General features: G+C 39.9%; 1 protein-coding gene across 1 annotated transcript; it reads left to right on the plus strand.

The window, feature by feature from the left end:
- The first annotated feature begins 1,377 nt into the window (after window positions 1-1,377).
- scarb2a (scavenger receptor class B, member 2a) lies at window positions 1,378-17,780 on the plus strand. Its single transcript, XM_080854303.1, has 13 exons — window positions 1,378-1,696; window positions 3,426-3,583; window positions 4,077-4,224; window positions 4,354-4,548; window positions 5,440-5,531; window positions 5,742-5,861; window positions 6,442-6,620; window positions 10,271-10,389; window positions 11,010-11,083; window positions 11,188-11,239; window positions 11,367-11,519; window positions 14,133-14,180; window positions 14,443-17,780. Exons 1-13 carry the CDS (start codon window positions 1,574-1,576, stop codon window positions 14,572-14,574), a joined length of 1,593 nt encoding a protein of 530 aa, XP_080710429.1. The 5' UTR covers window positions 1,378-1,573; the 3' UTR covers window positions 14,575-17,780.
- Window positions 17,781-20,537: the final 2,757 nt, after the last annotated feature.

Raw genomic sequence — 20,537 nt, forward strand, 5'->3', positions numbered from 1 at the left:
TACTAGGGAAAGAGGGCATCACTTAATATGAAGATACTAATTTCAGACATCCTTCTTTAATTAAACATCAATGCCAAGCTGTACATTTTCAAAAATGGCACTGCAAGACTCACCATGCACATGGTATAAAACAGTTGTTACATTTTCAACAAAGTCTCCTGGTATTAACTTTCAATTACTATCTTTCTCTGCATTAAGCCTACATAATTTCTACATGTTAGGTCTTCCATGTATTTCTGTTGTCAACTCAGTTCACAATCACCATGAAAACAATAGTTCTCATTTCTTCAACAGAAAAACCAAACCTCCAGGTAGGCTATAAGCTTTCAATGATGACCTTTCTCTAGTCTACACCTACCCCATTACCACACATTGGGTGGTCTACTATGTAATTTTGTCAATAGCTATTTCAACAACTGTCTCTAGGCCTATTTGCAAATCACCGTTATAAAACATTACTCTCAGAGGTTAGAAGTAGTTATTGTGAGGTATATGTATTGTGAGATATGTGTCTGGTGAGCCTCTGATGGCCATGCAGGGATTTCTCGTTCCACCTTTAATGAAACCCCGCCCTAAAATCAGTCGATCAAATTCTGCATCACACTCATCGGCGTTTAACCAATCTCAGTGCAGGGGGAGTGGTCTTCAGATGGTGGTCCGGGACTGCCTTAGCCAATAGTATTCAGAGTTCATTAAACAAAAGAGATTACGAAAACTGTCGTTGTTGTCTGCAACAGGACATTATTCATGTGGCCAGTGGAGATTCTTAAGGAACCATACAGAATTCTATAACTGCCATTCGCGTTTTGCCGAAATACAAACACAGAACATTCCTCTTGCATGGAATTACCTTGTATTGGTTATGAACATCGTGGTGTCTCTTATGAATGTTGACTTCAATATTATTTTATCCGGGAACAACCGACGGGAGTCTATTTCTAAAACTTGTAAAACAAATCGCTAAGTAGGTTAAGCCAAATCATTTCAGTATTATTTACAATCGTTAAAATGATTTAGAACCTTGGCCAGCCATGAATTGTACAAGACATGCGATACCATTTCGACTTTAAAGTGATTGTTTTCCAACTTAACTTCGTAATTTATCTTGTTAGGCGCAGTGGAACTTGATCAACATTATTTAGAAAATAGCAAAAATCACGTTACAATAACTGGTAAGGAGTTACTATAATAAAGTGTGAAGCTAAAACACACCCACTGCCTCAATCACCCAAACGTCTGTGCTCGCATGACCGTGTTCATTTAAATTAGTAGGGAGGGAGCAGAGGTGTTCCTCCGTCCACTGCACATCAGCTGGTATAGTCACAGCTGCAGTTATCTCTGTTGAAACCACGGAAGAGGCATGTTGTCTCTCTGTTAAGAGTTGAAGGAAATTTATTTTGAAGTAAAGAAAAGGACAGGGCGTCCGATAGGTCAGTCGATCAGTACTTTGACGAGGAAAGACGAAAGAAAACCGGATTCAAAAAAGGAGTGGTTGTCAGAGACTCTCAGCGTTAGTATTAGGTAGGGTAAAAACTGGGCTTAATCTACATCAGTCATACTCTCACATTACAATATGACGAGAAGATCGTGTGCCATTTATGGTACGGGAATTGTCTGTGCTCATCTACTAATTCTCGGGATCGCGCTTCTTGTGGCTCAAGTCTTCCAAACGATGATCCACAGTCGCTTGAAAAAGGTAAGATGGTCTCTCTCAGCAAGTGTGGTTTGTTAGCTTTGTAGCTAAAGGTATAATTCAAGTAACGTTAAATCAACAGTAAGCGTACATTTAGGCTGTGCGTTTTAAATCTCTTCAGTCAAGGAACTTTAACTTGATGCGGACATTATATGGTGTAACGTTAATGAATCAGTGTAACAGGAAAATGTTTATTTCGTTCTCCAGTCACTGAGAAAGTGTAGCCAAGCAGTAAATACCTATATGAATTCTTGTGTGGACTATTTTCTGTAACGTTTTGTTTAACATTTAATGTTACACCACGTGTAGGGGGCAGAAAGACGGCCAATTTAATCTCAAGTCAACCAACCATGTGATGCGAAATCATATTCTATCGTTGGGTTTAGGTTAACCTCTCTACTTCCGTCGTCTCGGTGGGGTTCCATGTCTATTCCTACATATGCCGGTCAGCGCTAGTGTAGTGGTGGTTGGGAGGTGTCTCGGAGAATGCGTAGGGGGAAGGGTCTTCTCACTGCAAAAGGATTGCGAGGCTACCTTTCTCTGAAATACTTGGAATTCTATTGCCCTCCAACTTTTTATTTGTGCCTGGTACCGACCTCAAGAGGAATCTCAAAATGTAGGGGTTGTCTCAGAGGTCACATTGTGCCTTCGAAAGCTGACACCGCTGTCCAACCAAAAAGTAGGAAGTTGCTCTTTTAAAATCTAAGGTCAGCATTAAAAATACAGAACCATCGCCTTAATGCCTATGTGAGGCAACACTGCCGACACAGAAGTGTTAAGTTAAATCGCTAGCAATGCCAAATGTGTAGGCTATGATAATATTGTGTAATTGTCTAGTTATTTCACCTACACACGATCTAATATCGTATAAAGCATTATATGCCTCTTGGGCATGTAGGATAAATTACAGATGCCAGTTCGTTCATGCAATCTGGAACTGCTCAACTTGGTTAGCTAATTTTCCTTAAATTAAAACAAAAATTGTTCCTCGTTAATTGTAGTGTTGTGTGGGATATTCACACAGGTAATGGATTGAGGATTTGTAAAGATGATTGTGGTATGTTTATTTGGATTTGAAAATATTTTCGTTTTGATGATTGGTGCATGACAACTGCCTTTCTCATCCCATTCCCAAGGTTGGTAAAATAGCTCTGCAATGAGATTTAATCTTAACTGAAGGCCATCTTAGTTGAAGGTGGTTCAAGTGTGAAGTTTGAAGGCTCAGGCTACCTTTTTCGTCACACCATGCCAATGACAAGTTAAGCTGTTCTGATTTATGAAACATTTTATATTAACATGATCTGTTTCAACCACACTTTACACACACTGTGAGGAGCACGGAAGGGAGGGGTAAAATCTGATTGGCTGTTGAGCTCATATATCAGAAACCTTTCGCCTGAAATGCAAACTGTATCTTTTATTAAATGTTTTGTATTGTAACAGTTTTTACAGCGTCAATTTTATCAGGCGTAGTTAAATGCGTACGTTTTATTTTTCCCCAGATGTTGTATCATTAACATTGCAGATAAACATATTTTTGCTTACACTGCTTTGTAAAATTCATAAGGACTCAGAGAATGATTGTATAAAATATTGTAAGTAACCTTATATCTGGTAGGAATTTCACAGATACTTGGAAATGAGTGGCCTTGTGATGTTTTTGCCTGCACATGTTTTGACAAGGGGACATTGTCTGTTGTGTGCCTTGACCTCTGTTTTTCTTTTTCTTCAGGAAATTACTTTGACTGAAAACAGTCGAGTCTTAGATGGATGGATTAACCCTCCTCCACCCGTTTACATGGAGTATTATTTTTTCAACGTCTCCAACCCCGATGTTGTTCTAGCTGGTGGAAAGCCTTCAGTTACACAAATAGGGCCCTACACTTACAGGTATGGGAAAAACATTTTGAAGTGTCTCCTTAACAGATGTTTAGTTTTTACTGGGGAAATACAAGATACACCACTAGAAGTCAAAAGTTTGAATAAGCCAGCTTGGAATTATTCAAAAATCATTCTCTGAAGGGCTGAATTCGCAGATCATGTGGCCAATATACTCAGCTGCACGGAAATACTCAGAAGGGAAATCTGCAGGGCAAACATGTCAATGTAAACATGGTGTTTGACTGGTTGTGGGTTAAACGGATGTCATTTCCAAGGAAATCCCTGTTTCGTCCCTGAGAAATGCCCCTCATCGTTGTTGTGACTGCCAGGAACATCAAGATCAAGATTATTATCAAGGTTTCAGTGTAAAACATTGGCATACTGTCAAGGACGTGTCAGCTTGCAACATAAACAACCAAAGCGTTTCCTTTTCCAAAGCAATTATGAAATTTTAAGGTGTTGGAAATGTGTACTTTCACATGTATCGGTCATGCTCTTTCAGGGAATATCGACCACGAGAAAATGTGACTTTTCTGGAGAATGGCACAAAGATTTTCGCCTTAAATCCAAAAAGCTTTGTGTTTTTGCGGGAAAAGTCTGTGGGCGATCCAGAGGTTGACCTCTTGACTACAGTCAACATTCCTGTTGTGGTGAGTATGCGTGTGTGTCTATTGTGTTTGAGCTCTCTATGGGTCTGTTTTGGACCGGTTCTCATGCCAAATGACCTTTCCACAGAAGCCTTCTGCTCAGCCTTCCTCTCTCTCCCTCATTCCTTGTAGGCTGTGATGAATGAGCTGAACACCTACAACTTCTTCCTTCGCACTGCGGTGGCCTTTTGGATGCACTCCCAGAATATCAATATCTTCATGACTCAAACAGTTCAGGAGATTCTTTGGGGTTTCAAGCATCCTTTGATGTCGAAACTGCACTCCTTGAAACCTGACGTTGATGAGTATTTTGGACTCATGTATAAGGTAAGCATCTGCTTTGCATTTTGGGAAAATTGTTGTCTTTGTCCTCCTGTCATCGATTTGAATGTATGTCAAACATACCTCACACAAGTGCTCACTTGCGAGTAGAAATGCATGGCAGCATGAAGTGCTCTTAAAGTGAGCACATGTGTAGACTCATCTCCTGGAGACAAGCGGGAGGTTTGAGCATGGCAGCATGTAGTGCTTCTTAAAGTCAGCACTTTTGTAGACTCATCTCCTAGAGTCAAGCGAGAGTTTAAAAAGCTTTTCCTGCCCAGCAGAACGCCCTACAAGATAGTAGCAGATATTCCTACGTGCAAGTGTGGTATGAAAGTCCAAGAGGGCGTTTATGCCCCAGAAGGGATGGGACCACTAAAATTTGTCCTTGAGTAATTTCCTCTGGCTAGCTGGTTAACAAGCCATAAATGCAGAAACTGTGTGGAGCAGATACGTTTCAACCAGTGACTATGACCAGCACGGGCAGCATGATATCGGCACTATGATTGAAAAACAATTCCAAGTTCTATTGTTTTATATTTGTTCTAGGGATATTCTATGAGGCAAGTCTTGATTTTGTAAATGTATCCTATGGTAGTTCATGTCCTCCTGTTTTTACTACTAGAATATACCCTTTTTTCTCTTTCTTTTCTCTTTCTCATACAAGTATAAACATTAAACATTACCTTCAATATCAGGTTTGGGTACTCGGTTTATGGTTATACCATAGGTGGTCCCAAAGTGTTTTGGCCTTGTCAATTTAAGAAGGGGTGGGGAGTATTTAGAATATCAGGACACAGTACTGAAAATCACAGAATTGTCTTCACTTTCTGTACAGCACTTAGAATGTACACAGTAGAGATCATAGCAAAGTCTTTTCTTTTTAATGCTACACAGAAAAATGGAACCCATGAAGGAGAATTTGTCTTCAATACTGGTGAAAACGATTACTTGAACTACGGAAAGATCGACACGTGGAATGGATTACGGTAAATATCTGAATGATTTAGTCAGATCTGTTCACATTTAAAGGTTGGAACAAATGGTGCAAGTACAAGTGGATTCTTATATACACGAAAGCGTTTCAGTATCATTTAGCTTTCGAAAGCATTCCAAACAGGCTTGAATCATGTGAATGAATACCTTGGTGAATAATACATTGGTGACTAATATATTTGTGTGATTTTGGTCTCCTGCAGACAAATGTCATGGTGGTCGTCCAACCAGAGCAACATGATCAATGGGACAGATGGCAGTGTGTTCCACCCTCTTCTATCAAGAGATGAACTCTTGTACATTTTTGCAGCCGACTTGTGCCGGTACAGTCTATATTGTTCTACTGATCCCTGATCAGCTTTTGTCATTTCATTCTGTTTAATGAAACAGTGTTATTTGTCTTGTGTGCTTTTGCTCATGTTTGTCTTAAAGTTAAACATGACGTGTGAAATATCCCATAATACCCCAGGTGTGTATTTGCTTTAACAATTGAACACACCCAGTTCTTACTGGAAACCAGAGGATATAAAGAGACCTGTTTTCTTTTTTGTACATGGAAGCCGAAGTTGAACTAGATTCCTCCTACAGAAATACTAGCGATGTAGCTCACGGTCCTCTTCAGAGTGGCCTTAGCGACCCCAATGTTTTTGTGCTCGAATCGGCTTTATACTTTATAGGAGAATGAAATTATTGTTATCCTGCTGAACTAAATAGTGATGGTCATGGCAAAATCAATATTAGGAAAATAAAATGATCACCAAGCTTTTTTACCAGGCGGCTGATGGTACATTTGCAGTAATGGGAACATTTTAGTTATGTTTCCAGGGTGTGTGTGTGTGTGTGTGTGTGTGTGTGTGTGTGCGCTCTCTGTTACTGAAATGTTCTTTGAACTCACTGACACAGATCCATTCATCTTGGCTATGTGCGGGACGAAGTTGTAAAGGGCATTCCTGCTTACCGATTTGCCCCACCTTCTGACGTGCTAGAGAGCCCGGACAAAAATCCTGCCAATGCCGGCTTTTGTGTCCCTGCTGGTGATTGCCTGGGCAAAGGTGTGCTCAAAGTCAGCGTCTGCCGGGAAGGTAAATAAAAACCCTCCCTCCCTAATACACCAATCCACTTCAGATGTAATGGGCTGTGTGTTTACTCTACAGGCTGGTGTATAGGCTTTCTCTTGAACACACACATGGTTCATTATTTAGGAGGTTTAAAACCACTCTGGGATAACCTCATCTTAAACGTGGTTTCCTCTGTAAATCACTGCTGCTAGTATGCATAATGCCAAATCAAAGCTTTATTGCTTGAATCATGTACGAGTGGCAGACTTCTTCCTCTAATAATAATAATAATATTTGTAGATGTTGTCCTATACCTGCTAGATAGTTAATGGTTTATGTGAAAACCATGTAAGAATCCCTTGTTTGTGATTTCCTGTTGGCTGCCTAACCAGAGTAGCCTAGCACAGGTATTTTGGTCTAGCTATGTAAATTATTATCAGGGCTGCCAACTCGGGCAGTTTCCTCTGATGTCATTTTATCTCCTACCAAAATAACTCGTGGAGGTTTTGAATGTCCATCCTCCAAACCTTATGATATTTAAAAATGGATAGTATATGTACCATGAGAGTGTCGTTTGAATGCGTCCCAAACATACATGTGTGAAGAGAGTGCAATGGTGCAGCCATACTGTGAGCGAGGCTCTTTTGTAAAACATAATATAAGCAGGTAACGTTTTCCTTCTCGTGCGAGGATCAGTTTGAATGATGCGTGTTCTAAAAGACACCGGATGATGTAGATCTGTCAGCAAACTGCTGTGGTTTAATCAATGACCTGATTTCCATTTACCAACCTGATGCCAATGCAGCATTTGGGTTTGCAACGTGTCGTCCTGCGTTGACCTTTGTCATAACCAGTCGATGCACGTCTGCCTAAAAAAAGCAAGTGACAGAATCCATTGGTGGGCTATCCATTGGTGGGCTATTGACAGTATGTAGTATTTCTTCATATTAGGGCTGGGCAACGATTACAATTTTTAATCGCGATTAAACGCATTATTTCCCTGATTAATCGCGATTAATCGCATTTTTATACGCAAATTCCAAAGATGAATTAAAAAGTAGTGTATATAGTGCCATTACATTGGTTGTGCAAACAAACACTTAACATCAGCATTTTTATATAGTAGCAGTTAAATAAAATAAATAATTTGTGTTAATTTCAACTTAAACAATTGTATCAAACACAAAACTAAAGCTTATTGCCACTGCATTAATGTTAGAGTGTGGTGAAGCACCAAAAATGTGATTACATTTACGTAAACCAGAAACAGCAAACCTATAAGGAAGTTAGCCAAGGTGTATTTAATTGTAAAGACATTTTTTATTTTCTAACATAGCCTACTGTAGGACTTTACAAAGGGAAGAGCTATGAACAAGATTGACAGTTCAATCAGATTAACTCAACCCACAGCAAACTCAGATACCACAATTACCTCGGAGTTACAGTGCATTATATCGATGAAAAGTGGGCGCTGCATTCACATGCTTTGACTATGAAAACTGAGGAGAGACATTATGCTGAAACGTGTGCCGGTCCGCCAGACACTTTACTGACGTTGCACAGCAGTGGAATGTGTCAAGTCGCCACACTTAGCATAGATAGTGCACGAAATATGATCGCTGCTGCAAGACAACTGCCTTTTGATCATGTCCCCTACTTCGCCCACAGTCTCCAGCGTTCTGTCACAGTATCTCTGCATAACAGTGCGTTTGACAATGTCCTGGCCAAGTGCAGAAAGGTTGTGGGGCACTTTAAACACAGTCCAGCAAGTGCAGCAGAATTAGAGCAACAACAAGTTGAACATGGACAGAAGAAGGAGTCGCTTATGCAAGACGTTCAAACCAGATGGAATTCTACCCTGGACATGATGAAGAGCATCCGCAGAAACAAACCGCCACTTTTGCAGTCCTCTCCTCTTCATATAACTTGTGTATTCTCCGTGTGATGGTGACCGTCTTTAAGAACTTTAAATTGAAAATGCCCATGTAAAATCTCCGTACCCTTCTCCATGTTTGTTTAACCATAAGTGTTTTACCGCAAATGTATTTCCTTTTCCGGTTCCACAGCAGTCACAGGCAAACTTTTACAAAATAAAAGCCTGTGACAACAGACATTTAGAATAATAAAACCTGCGTTAACGCGCGTTAATAATTGTCGGCGTTAAATGATTGATGGATTAATGCGACATTAACGCGTTAACTTGCCCAGCCCTACTTTATATACTATGATATTTATATTTTATTGATATAATATTTATGAGGTGTGCTGAATAATATTGTGGTTGCACTTCTCAATCATTTAAAGAAGTATTTCTTCTCTTTTCTTGGAATGAAAAAGAAAAGTTAATAGTGATGTGATTATCACTAATAATGAATATAAGCACATGTAGTACATGAAGTCTTTTGAATATGAATGAGCTCTGTTTCAATGACCACACTCTTGGCATGTGAAATGAAATGTCACACTGACACTTAAAGTTGTATGTCGAAGAGCACACAGTTCCTCATATGTTTCCTCCTCACTGAGTCATAGCCTTGACTTTCCAAAGCACAATACACTTAGCTCAGACTTCACTTAAACAGGACGAGGCAGTTCCCTAGTTTCCCATGATATCTTATCACATTTTTCAAATACACAAAATGTGATGGTAAATGATGTAATGACATCACTGTATGTTTACCAGTCCAATCATTCACATGATTCGCAAATTCAATGCAAAAAAAAAAACATTTCGGCAGCGCTGCATATTTTCAGAAAATAAGCCTTGATTGCTGCTCATTTATGCTTCTTCTGGCCTCCTGGTGGTGGTATAAGGTTAGGCACAGTCAGTCACAACCACTGCCACTGCTTCTCACTCGTTTGGTGTCAGTTGTGTGATGGATTGATGATCGCAGTGAAGGTAGCTCGGTATTAGACGGAAGCTTAACGTTCATGACGCAGCCGGATCTACAGCTCAACTGTTCTCTCTTTTAAAGTTGAATGAACTACGTACACATTATGTTATTCTGCCTTGCTTTCAGTTGTGAAATTTTGAATAAAGTTCAAAGTTCAAACATGATCTTATACTTTAGGCACGTTGTTGTGTCCAACTGTTAGCCAATTGGTATTTATTCAGCCGGTCGTCTTGAGTGGAGATGGCATTTAAAAGTAAAGGCACATTCCTAAATTCACGCGTAGGACTATTGAAGGATAATTTCAGTAAGTAGAATATCGGTGATGTTTCCATGCAATCTCCACTCAAGACCAATACAAATTGGCTAATAACATTATGAGCCTGTCAGTGGTGTTAACAAGCGGTTTACTTTGACGCAGATGCTTGCCCCATGGGATTACTTGTATAGCTGTTTTGCGGTTGCCAGTTATAACGTTCTAACTCCATAATGGACCGATTTTGATTGTTAATTGTTCTTAGTAAAAGTTTGGACCCAAAAAGATCTAAAACTTGGGCCCAGGTTGAAGAGTCCCTAAATTTCCCTTTAAGTGGAGTTTGTAGAGAAACAATAATCGCAGAAGTTTTTGCAAACATTTAGAAATCACCATCACATATTCTGTCATTTTGATCACAATCATCTCAAAATCCTGGAAGGATTGGTATACCTGTTATTAAATGCAAGCTATGTTAGATTTTCGTACGTTGCTTTAAAAACCCTTTGTTTCTCCTCTGTCTTCTTCAGGTGCACCAATAGTCGTCTCCTTCCCACACTTCTATCAGGCTGAGGACAAATACATAAATGCCATTGAGGGGATGCACCCAAATAAGGAAGAACATGAAACCTATCTGGACCTGAATCCGGTAGGTTTGAGTTTTTTGGTCCAACTTAAAAAAAACAACGACAGCACAGTTGGCACTGATAAAGGCTTGCTGGCATGCTAACTTGGCAATACAGTTGGCAATGTCATGCCTTAAAAGCTTTTCTTACATTTTGCGGGGTGGTCCGTCCTGGATCACAGAACTACATAGCCAAAACTAGTTCCTTTTTAAAACCAAAATGTATTGTAGAATAGAGACCAGACAAAAATAGATTAGGGATAATTGGCAAGGAAGAAAATGTGCACAGCTTTATCAATACCTCAAAGTGCATTATTTTCTACTACCCACACACTGTATGCCTCATATACCACCGGTGTCACACTTGGATATGTTAATTTGCAAATGCTCATATTTACATTAGAACTAGTAATAGGAGACACGAGATTGAGGCTTATTGTAAAAAAGTATGGACAGAAATCAAATGGGTTTTGTCATGGGCACTAGTCCATCATGGCAGTCCAACCTATGGGCGTCTTCAGGAAGCATGGGCGGACATTTCTGCTTTCTGCTCTCTGATTAACCTGATAACATGTGACTTGTGCCACCTTTGGATAGATCGATCAGTGCATGTAGTTAAAGAACATGAATCATTTCTCCTCCAGACGACAGGCCTGCCTATCCGTGCCTGCAAGAGAGCCCAGCTGAACATCATTCTACAGAGAGTTTCCGGCTTCCCGTGAGTAATCACACAAATCATGCTGACATTCGTCTAGTTCAATATTTCAAATGTAAATGGTTAACAACCTTGCATTCTAACCACATTTCCCTCTTTTTTTTCAGTAAAACGAAACATCTCAATGGGACTATTTTCCCCCTCATGTTTGTAAATGAGGTAAGAGATACTCCTTGAAGTTTTGCAGTCCTGATACCTACTGAAATGTACAGAGCTGTTCTTGAACTACTAGAGAAAGGATGAACTCAAACCCTTAACCTACCTGTAACTGTGTCTGTGTCTCCAGACTGCCACTATCGATGATGAATCTGCTGCCCAGATGAGGACTCTGCTGCTCATCGTCACACTGGTGTCCAATTTCCCCCTCATCATTGTGGGAATGGGTGCCATCCTTCTGCTGGTCCTCATCGTTCTAGTGTGTCGCTCGCGCCAGGAGAAGGTTAGTGTGGGACATTATTTTATAGAATGGAGCTTCTTGTTCATCTGTGGCAGATAAATGGCACCTTCACACTGCATTCTCATATGACGTTGTGGGCCCTAGCTTGAGAGCGAAAACGGCTGAAGACCTCAAAAGTTAAATCATATTCTGGCAGACTTAACAGTTAAACCCCTTGAAAGACTGGCATGTCTTCTTCTAAATTTGTCCAACTTAAATGAAGTGCTCAGTCAGCAGCAAGCGAATGTCGTCCATGATGTAAATAGACAAAAGTTCTTCTATTCACATTTTGGAGTCTAATTGGACTAAGGCAGAAGAAGAAATGCCGTGCCACACCAGCGCATTTTCCTCAAAAGAGCTCTTTTCTTTGCCGTAATGGAATACAGAAAGCCATTGCATTCAGGTCCCCGTGTTTTAGATTCATCAACATAAAGTTGGCTTGCAACCTCCCATAGCTTAAGGATTCCCCATTCATACTGGTCAATGCTGCTTTTGCGTTTCACGCATGAGGTTCTTTCCCTGTCTCAGGGATATCCCATATTGTCATTATATCTACAGTCACCAGCAGCCTTATGCTATGCCAATGATTGCCTTCATATGTCTACCTATGGTACATATGGTTGATCCAGTGGTCTAAGTAAAAAAAAAAGCCATTTTAAAGGATAACGTTTCACCTTAGTGACCTGACACACACACTTAATATGCTGTAGCAGTAAAAGTTTAAGATTACTTTCGATCATTGTAGATAATACTTTTTGGGAAACGGGTGAATGTAGCCTACTAAAAGAAAAAAGACGGGTTTCTTCTGCTCCCACAATGTCTGCTGAAACATTTAACATTTCAGATGTGAGCTTTGGACACTTTACATTTAGGCCTAAATTAATTCTCCAGAATGGGCATGAGATGGACTATTTCGATTTTGACGAAATGATAACGAAAGCATGCCATGCCAGTGAGCAAAACATTTTCTTATTTAACACGTTCAAAATCGCATACCCATAACAATATACGTCAGGTCAAGAGATAATAATAATAATAATTCATTTTATTTGGAGAGCACTCTTCATTCCAGGAGAATCTCAGAGTGCTAGTGGCTAGTGTATTTTAAAATCCCATACCCATAACAATATACGTCAGGTCAACAGATAATAATAATAATAATAATAATAATAATAATTAATTTTATTTGTAGAGCACTCTTCATTCCAGCAGAATCTCAGAGTGCTAGTGGCTAGTGTATTTTAAAATCCCATACCCATAACAATATAAGTCAGGTCAAGAGATGTGGCTAGTGTACTTCAAAATCCCATACCCATAACAATAGAACGGTCAGTTGGATAAATGTGGCTAGTGTATTTTAAAACTGGTCTGACCAGAGGTACTAAGGTTTATTCCTTGTAAAACGCTGTATAGAACCTGTGGCGATATTGCCGTCTCCCTAGATTATTATCCCGTCTGACTCATTCAGTTTAGAAGGCTTGCTCAGCAATGTACAATGTCAATGTTTGATGAACCCAATGTGCTAGGATTAGTCAGCTAGGCGGGCAGTAAGGGTGTGTGACGCGATTGCGTCATTTTGCAACAAGGCAAAAGGGCTGAAATTCCAACAAGTTGTTTCAGGCAGCTGAGACGAGTGGTTTCTGTGGGGGAGAGTTTCTCCCTCTGCCGTGTCCTTTGGGCAATAGGTCCTCTTTAACCAAACGTTTCACTAATTCACTTCAGCCTGGCTCTGTCCACTTAGTGCCTTTGACCACTCCTTTACCGCTCGCTTGGAATCGTGTCTTTTTGTGCAACAGTGCGCATGTGCTTCTGTTTCCGCCCGGCGTGTTCGCCCTCAAAGTAGGGCCCTTTTATATGAAAATTCTGTGATAGTTTTGTACATAGTTTTGTAAGCAAGTGGCAAGATGACCTATAACACGAGCTACTAAAGTGTAGACATACAGATCTCTATTAGTGTAATGTGTAACTACAGATACTTTATTTTTTTCTAACTCACTACATGTGGTCCTACTCTCTGTGCCTTCACACTGTACTCAGCCCTGGGCTAAAGATACTTATCATGAGACTAAGGTTGTGTGTTAGCCCCAAGCTGTGAAGATGTTCACACTGAAGTATCCTGAAGAGCTAGATCACCAACCTTGAACCACAGAAAGAAAATAAATGCAAATCCATTGATAACGTTAAAAGTACATGCATATGCCTGATTACAACACACATGCATATGCCTGATAAAACCGTGATCATGAATAGAGGTGATCATGCAAGACATTGCCTACCTCCGGCCCAAAATAAATGAATGAACATACGTGTGAGATTAGAGACATGCTGTCTGGGTCTCATGTTAGCCTGGGACCCCCAGTGTGAAGGTACAGAATATGAGCTTTTGCCAGTTATGTTTTTGGATTATTACTGACTGGATGAGTTGTGTGCCTGAAGGAATGTAAATACACAACACATTTCATCGAAATGTAGCAACCCTAATGATTAATTGAAAAGGTGGCTGTATTTTGATGGAGTTATATTTTTTAATTCAACCCTAATAATTCATTGAAAAGGTGGCTGTATTTTGATGGAGTTATGTTTTTTAATTCAATCCTTTTTTCCGTTCCTATTCAGAGTGAAGTAAAACGTATTGATTTTACTGAAGCTTTTCATTCTTTTGCTGTAAGTCCTCATTTTCCCCCTTTTGTTCCTTTGCATTACTTGGCGTAAATTACATTTAAAAATGCTAATATTTCAGTATGAGTACAGAAGCAGAGTATGCAATGATTTACAACATTTTCTTTTTATCTATTTTATTTGATCACTGTTGTCTCCAATTCTGTAAAGAGTGCAGATTCAGTCTCTTTAAATACTGTTTGATATGTCATATTCTTGCATATTTGTAAATTTCACTTCTTTTTTTCATACATTGGCTTTTCTACAGACGGCCAAAGAGGACACCGCTTACACACAAGTCAGTGACAAGCCAGAAGATTCGTCTGAAAACCGCACGAGCCAGCCAATGAGGAACGGCTCCTACATTGCCATGTCACCCGTGGAGGCCCAGAAGTGTTGAGGTCATGAGGGCTTCTGACCAATGAGCCTTTAGCTTCCAGGGGTGCTTTCTGTCTAATTTCTACTGTCCTCAGTGCGCTTAAGTTTAGCTTGAAGACATCATTCAAGGCATTTTCAATGTATTCACCCTCTCATTTCAGTGTGTTTTAATGAGTATCGGCCTCTTGGTTCTCTTTACCATATGTAAAAAATCCCAATGCTATATATGGTATTCTTTAAGCAAGTTTGTCAGTGTTAAAAAGTTGGCGGCGAGGGTCTTGCATGATAGGGTATAGTACGTTCTCAAATTGAGCTGTGTGCTCAGCGATCAATACTGTCTGTGTGTTTTCTAAGTAGAGGCCAAAGAACTCTTGTGGGGTCATGAGATAAATGGAGTAGAGGTTACTTTGCTTTGGTCACATTCTAAGGGGCAAACCTGACTGAAAAATCCCGTTCGAAGTTAGTGCTGTGTCCCTGGTGAATCTCCACTACTGTACCGGGTTCGCTGAGAGATGAGAGCATTGTTCATATGCAGTCCTTTTTTACTATGGGAGAATGAATCCGCTAAAGGCTAAATCATCTAACCTTTTGTATATGTAGGGGGTTGGAGGGGGGGGGGGGCACCATCTTGTCATGGTATTGTGTAGGTATGCGTGTGTGCATGTGTATGTGTGTCCTTTTGCCAAGTGCACTGGCAGACCAAGAACCACTTAAATGTAGCACTACTGACCTAAAGATTTTCCTAGCCTTTTTTTTTATTTCTCTTTTTACAAGTGCTTTTATAACATAAATGATGCCATTGCTTGGTCACACTAGCCCATTTGATCTCCATCATGATGAAATCATATCCTTGTCACAGACAGACAGACAGACAGACAGACAGACAGACAGACAGACAGACAGACAGACAGACAGACAGACAGACAGACAGACAGACAGACAGACAGACAGACAGACAGACAGACACTCTCTAAGGTTACCTTTAAAATACCAGAGGCACGATCCTGGAATCATGATGCATTTGTAAACTTCTTTCACAGTGAAAAATAAGATATTTGTTCAAAACTTACAAGCGAGACTTGAAAGCAAATGTTCTGCCTTATGTCTTCTGCATGGCAATAACATATACCATCAACTGAACAGTCAGACTGCACCCAATCCCATACAGAGAAGAGCCATATTGAAGTGTGTGTGTGTGCACGTGTGTGTGTGTGTGTGTGTGTGTGTGTGTGTGTGTGTGTGTGTGTGGGGTCCATTGATTCACCATATCTTTTGTCTTTGTAATAGAAGAACTTGAAAGCACAATAGAACTCCATTGGTGTGGTGTCCATGTGGCCAGGTGTTTACATGTCTTAACTCTCCACGGTTCTAGGGGAAAAGCCTGCACACACTCAGATGAGGGGGATGAAAAATGGAATCACTTTTAATATTTCTTTGTTTTATTCCAACTCTCTGGATTATATTTGAGCACCTGACTGATATTTCTGAAGATATTCATCAGGAAAATTAGTTTATTTCCCCCTTATTTCCACTTAAGTTTGATTCAATACGTTTCATGGTCAAATCATTTCACTGGTTTCATGGTCCAATCATTTCACTGTCCTCTTCATGTTCATGTTTCAGGTGTTATTTCACAATTTATGAATGGCTCTTCAATTTATCATTCTTGTACTTGAATGAATGATTCTTATAGTATTTTGCTGCTAATGAAATAACTTTTATGCTTTTTCTTTGGGCTGGGAACTAATCTTCATTAGAAATCAGCAGAAAAGCTACAAACTTACTGCACTGGACCAGGTTTTTTGTAAATCGTTGGCGAGAACAAATAGTTCACATGCCCTTTGCTTTATTTTCATGTTTCATATTTTCAATTTGATCATCTCAGCTAACCACACGTGCATATAACATGTTTCAAACTTTTTTTATAAACACGATTGCATTATTGTTACATATTATGATTTCTGTGGTATCAATTTTGTCAAAAGGGTTGACTTGAGAACTGGAACATTTCACGTGTTTATTGAGACTTGTTTCTGTTGTAAACAAAGGGAAATGGTCGGAGTGTTGGTTTAGCTATAGATTGTTTGGGATAACCGTCAGCCTTTTGGCTTTTACAGTGATGTGCACAACAGTCAGTGTTAGGAATGGCCTGAATGATGAGCCCTTACGGAAGCCTTCAGGATTGTAGCTGCTGGATTTGGTGGTGCACCAAGGTGCAGATGCTGTAAGACACTTTGTGACTTGAACCTTTAGACCTTAACCTTGACAGGCATGCGCCCTGGAAACCATGGTTGACTGCTTATGCTCAAGTAGTTGTTGTTCATTCACAACCCCAGCACATTTGACCAAAGATACCCTGATGGACCTGTCCCAATGTTGTTACTTTAAGCCAATATCCCTCCACTTCTACACCTGCTTAAATGGAGGCAAAATAAGAACAGTATTACTGAAATTAAAAGTTACAATTTCAAGTTCTAAAATTCTGATACCATTATCAGTTTGAATTTGTATAAATGAATAAGTAAGTGTTGCCATGTGATAAAACACTCAGTATTATATATTGACCGCAATATCGGATTTGTTTTGAAGACAAACATTTTTTTTATAGACATGTTAAACCCTTGGTTGTGATCATTTCAAAAAATGTGTTTTATATAACTACATTTTTGTAAACACAGCATTGTGGTTGTGTGTGTTTTTTTTGTTTTCTTTAATGGAGGCCAGATGTCTTGCTGTGCAAAGTCAGTATGAGTAGAGTGAAGCAGAATGCCTTGCGATATGTAGGTATGTGTGTTGACATCTGTAATCACAGTGGGTCTGCTGGGATGTGTCAGACTGGTGTGGTTGTCAATGGAAGGCTGAATGTCTTTAGGGAAGACTAGTTGGGATTGCTAAAGTGTCATGATTTGCGGGATGCATAAAATGTGCAATCTAACCTTCTGCTTAGATGAATGAAGCCTGCCAATCAGGGATGTACTCTTGGTGCCATATCATCCTTGTTTACGTAATCTGCTTTTTTTTTATTTTATTTTTTTTAAGTAACACTATGTTATTACTAATGTAGCATTTGGAATTTGTTTTACCCTTTTGACATTCTGATGCATCAACATTTCCTCTAAATTGGTTCAGATTTTTTGCTGTCGCCTGCAATGAAGTTTTTGCTGCTGAAAATGACAATCTTAATGTCATGTTAGGTGCAAAATCATTTCAAAATGATATCCATTCTTACTTTTGATAAATTACACTGCACAAATGTTTCTACAATGCTTTTGTAAACATTTTTAGTGTTCTTTGCAAAAAATAAATGATTAAATAAATAATAAGTTGTCATTTTTCCTCTGTTTACATAGAACTCCCCCGTAAAAGACAGTCACTGGGCATCCCTCCTTTACTCAATCATTAGTTCATTTTTTTTTTTTTAAAGATGCTAAACTAAAAATTAACACAATGATCAACAAAAAAGGGGGTTGAACTTCCCTCCTGTTATCCTTACCTGGGAATCATTCATGGCCCATAACATTCAATTTCAAGACGTCGTCTGCCTTCTAATCCGATGCATTTGGATATTTTTGTCAAATTCAACTAATTGCTACTCACGGTCCTCTAGCTCTTCGATCTATGTGCGCTCAAAAACCTCCAGTGTTTGTACCCAGTCCTGGTTCTGTTCATGAGAAAAGCCATAATGACACAAGCCATGAAGAATTCTAGCCAATCAACACGGTGCTTCAGGTGCACAGAATGGAGGGTAGTCATTTCATTGGTTGAGGAGCTAAAATGTCAACAACCTTTTGACAGAATAGCTGACTACTTTCAATTGTTAAAATATTTATATTCTTTTTGGAAATATACTAGCATACATATTTGCAATAAAAGATACTGAGTGGGAAAATATGTGTAAGTCTCTTTTGTAATTGTAAAAATGGTGATAAGTTGCAGGGGGGTTGAATGCTTTTGCAAGCCACTCTATCTGGAATAGAAATTGATTGCTAGGCAAGCATAGTTCAGCATACAAATGCCCTTTTAGGCAGTGGAAATCCAAGCACAGCTTCTAAGAGCCATCTATTTACTCTGGCAAATACCTCTGTATTTAGCATGGAAGGTTTTATCTTTTGAAAGCTTGGACACCCAGTTTGGTTGTTAGGTGTCCCTGGCCTTCAGGACGTCCTTCTCCAGGCTCATTACAGGATGCCCTGGATTAATGTCCCTGCCACCATTTGTGCCATCATGCACCAGTGCTCAGGGATCTGGCTGCCTCCTGACAGATTTATTGAACTTTTCAGAGGGGAATGGCTTGAGAACCAAGCTTGGATTATTCAAGAGTAGTCTTTTTCTGCGTTGGTCATGGTGTTGCTACTTACAAGAACTTTCAATAACTGATCTGTCAATGTACAGACTGGGGTCAGAAAGATGATATAGATAAATATCCACACACAGCTGGTTGACCAGATGTGACCCATTTGTGAGACTGACAGCCAAGCATGTTGACCAGTGGGGAGAACACATTTCCTTGAAAGATGGTGGGGAAAAAAGCAGCTTGTGTTACCAGTGGCACACTCATAGTGTACAGTCATGGCCAAAAGTTTTGAGAATGACACAAATATGCATTTTCACAAAGTTTGCTGCTTCAGTGAGCGCTACCATCAGTCCTGTGTCAAGCCAACAGTAAAGCATCCTTAGACCATTAATGTGTGGGGTTGCTCCTCAGCCAAGGGAGTGGGCTCTCTCACAATTTTGCCTAAGAACACAGCCATGAATAAAGAATGGTACCAAAACATCCTCCGAGAGCAACTAATCCCAACCATCCAGGAACAGTTTGGTGATGAACAATGCCTTTCCCAGCATGATGGAGCACCTTGACATAAGGCAAAAGTGATAACTAAGTGGCTCGGGGAACAAAACATTGATATTTTGGGTCCATAGGCCAGCAAACTCCCCAGACCTTTATCCCATTGAGAACTTGTGGTCAATCCTCAAGAGGCGGGTGGAGTGGACAAACAAAAAAAACTATTTCTGACAAACTCCAAGCATTGATTATGCAAGAATGGGCCGCCATCAGTCAGGATGTGGCCCAGAAGTTAATTGACAGCATGCCAGGGCGGATTGCAGAGGTCTTGAAAAAGAAGGGTCAAAACACATATTGACTTTTTGCATTAACTTCATGTTATTGCCAATAAAAGCCAGTGACACTTATTAAATGTATGTAATTATACTTCAGCCTTCCATAGTAACATCTGACAAAAATATCTAAAGACACTGAAGCAGCAAACTTTGTGAAATGCATATTTGTCTCAAAACTTTTGGCCACGACTGTAGATCAGTGCTGATCAACTTCTTAACACTAGCTTAACGTATAGTGTCTGAAATTTTAACTTATTTACATAAGCTTAACGTATTCAGTGTCTGAAATTTCAGACACTACATTTTTCACAGAAAATCTTTTGCGATTAGACCACTACAACACTTTCCTGTCCAGATGTAGCATCAACTCACTACAGAGCCTCCAACTGAAACCAAATTAACACTTACTAGCACTAAACAGATGAACCTCTCACCTTTACCTGCCTCTACACTGGCAACATGTCAAGAGTAGAATTGATTTCAAACATAAAAAGCAAAGCTCTAGATTGCGCTGGTCCAAATTACCGCAAAGAATGATTTGTCCTCGTCTGCCCACCACCCTGCCCACCCACAGCCATGTTCACCACTCCCGCTGGCCACCCTGTTCACCAGTCTGCCAACCACTCTGTTTCGCAGACTGCAGTCCTTCTTGTAATTCCAAAAGTATCGAAAGCTCAATAGACAAAGGCATATTCGGAGAAGGCATCTTCCAATCTCCATTTGAGAAGTGGACACCCCCTTTACGTTTTGGGTGCATATCGTTAGGGGTGCATCGTGAAGGTACATCAAGATCTGGAACCCGTTGCAAAATACCTCTCATACACCATGCTGGGTAACCTCTCTTCCTACCTCTTCTTCCCTATTTCG

This window comes from Sprattus sprattus (assembly GCF_963457725.1).
Source record: "Sprattus sprattus genome assembly, chromosome: 16".
Lineage (NCBI taxonomy): Eukaryota > Metazoa > Chordata > Actinopteri > Clupeiformes > Clupeidae > Sprattus > Sprattus sprattus.

Bases quoted from the DNA above. Each gene is read 5' to 3' on its own strand.
- scarb2a (XM_080854303.1), top strand. From the start codon at position 1,574: ATGACGAGAAGATCGTGTGCCATTTATGGTACGGGAATTGTCTGTGCT. The intron at 4,225-4,353 runs GTGAGTATGCGT...CATTCCTTGTAG, and splicing joins CAGTCAACATTCCTGTTGTG to GCTGTGATGAATGAGCTGAA. The intron at 11,240-11,366 runs GTAAGAGATACT...CTGTGTCTCCAG, and splicing joins CCCTCATGTTTGTAAATGAG to ACTGCCACTATCGATGATGA.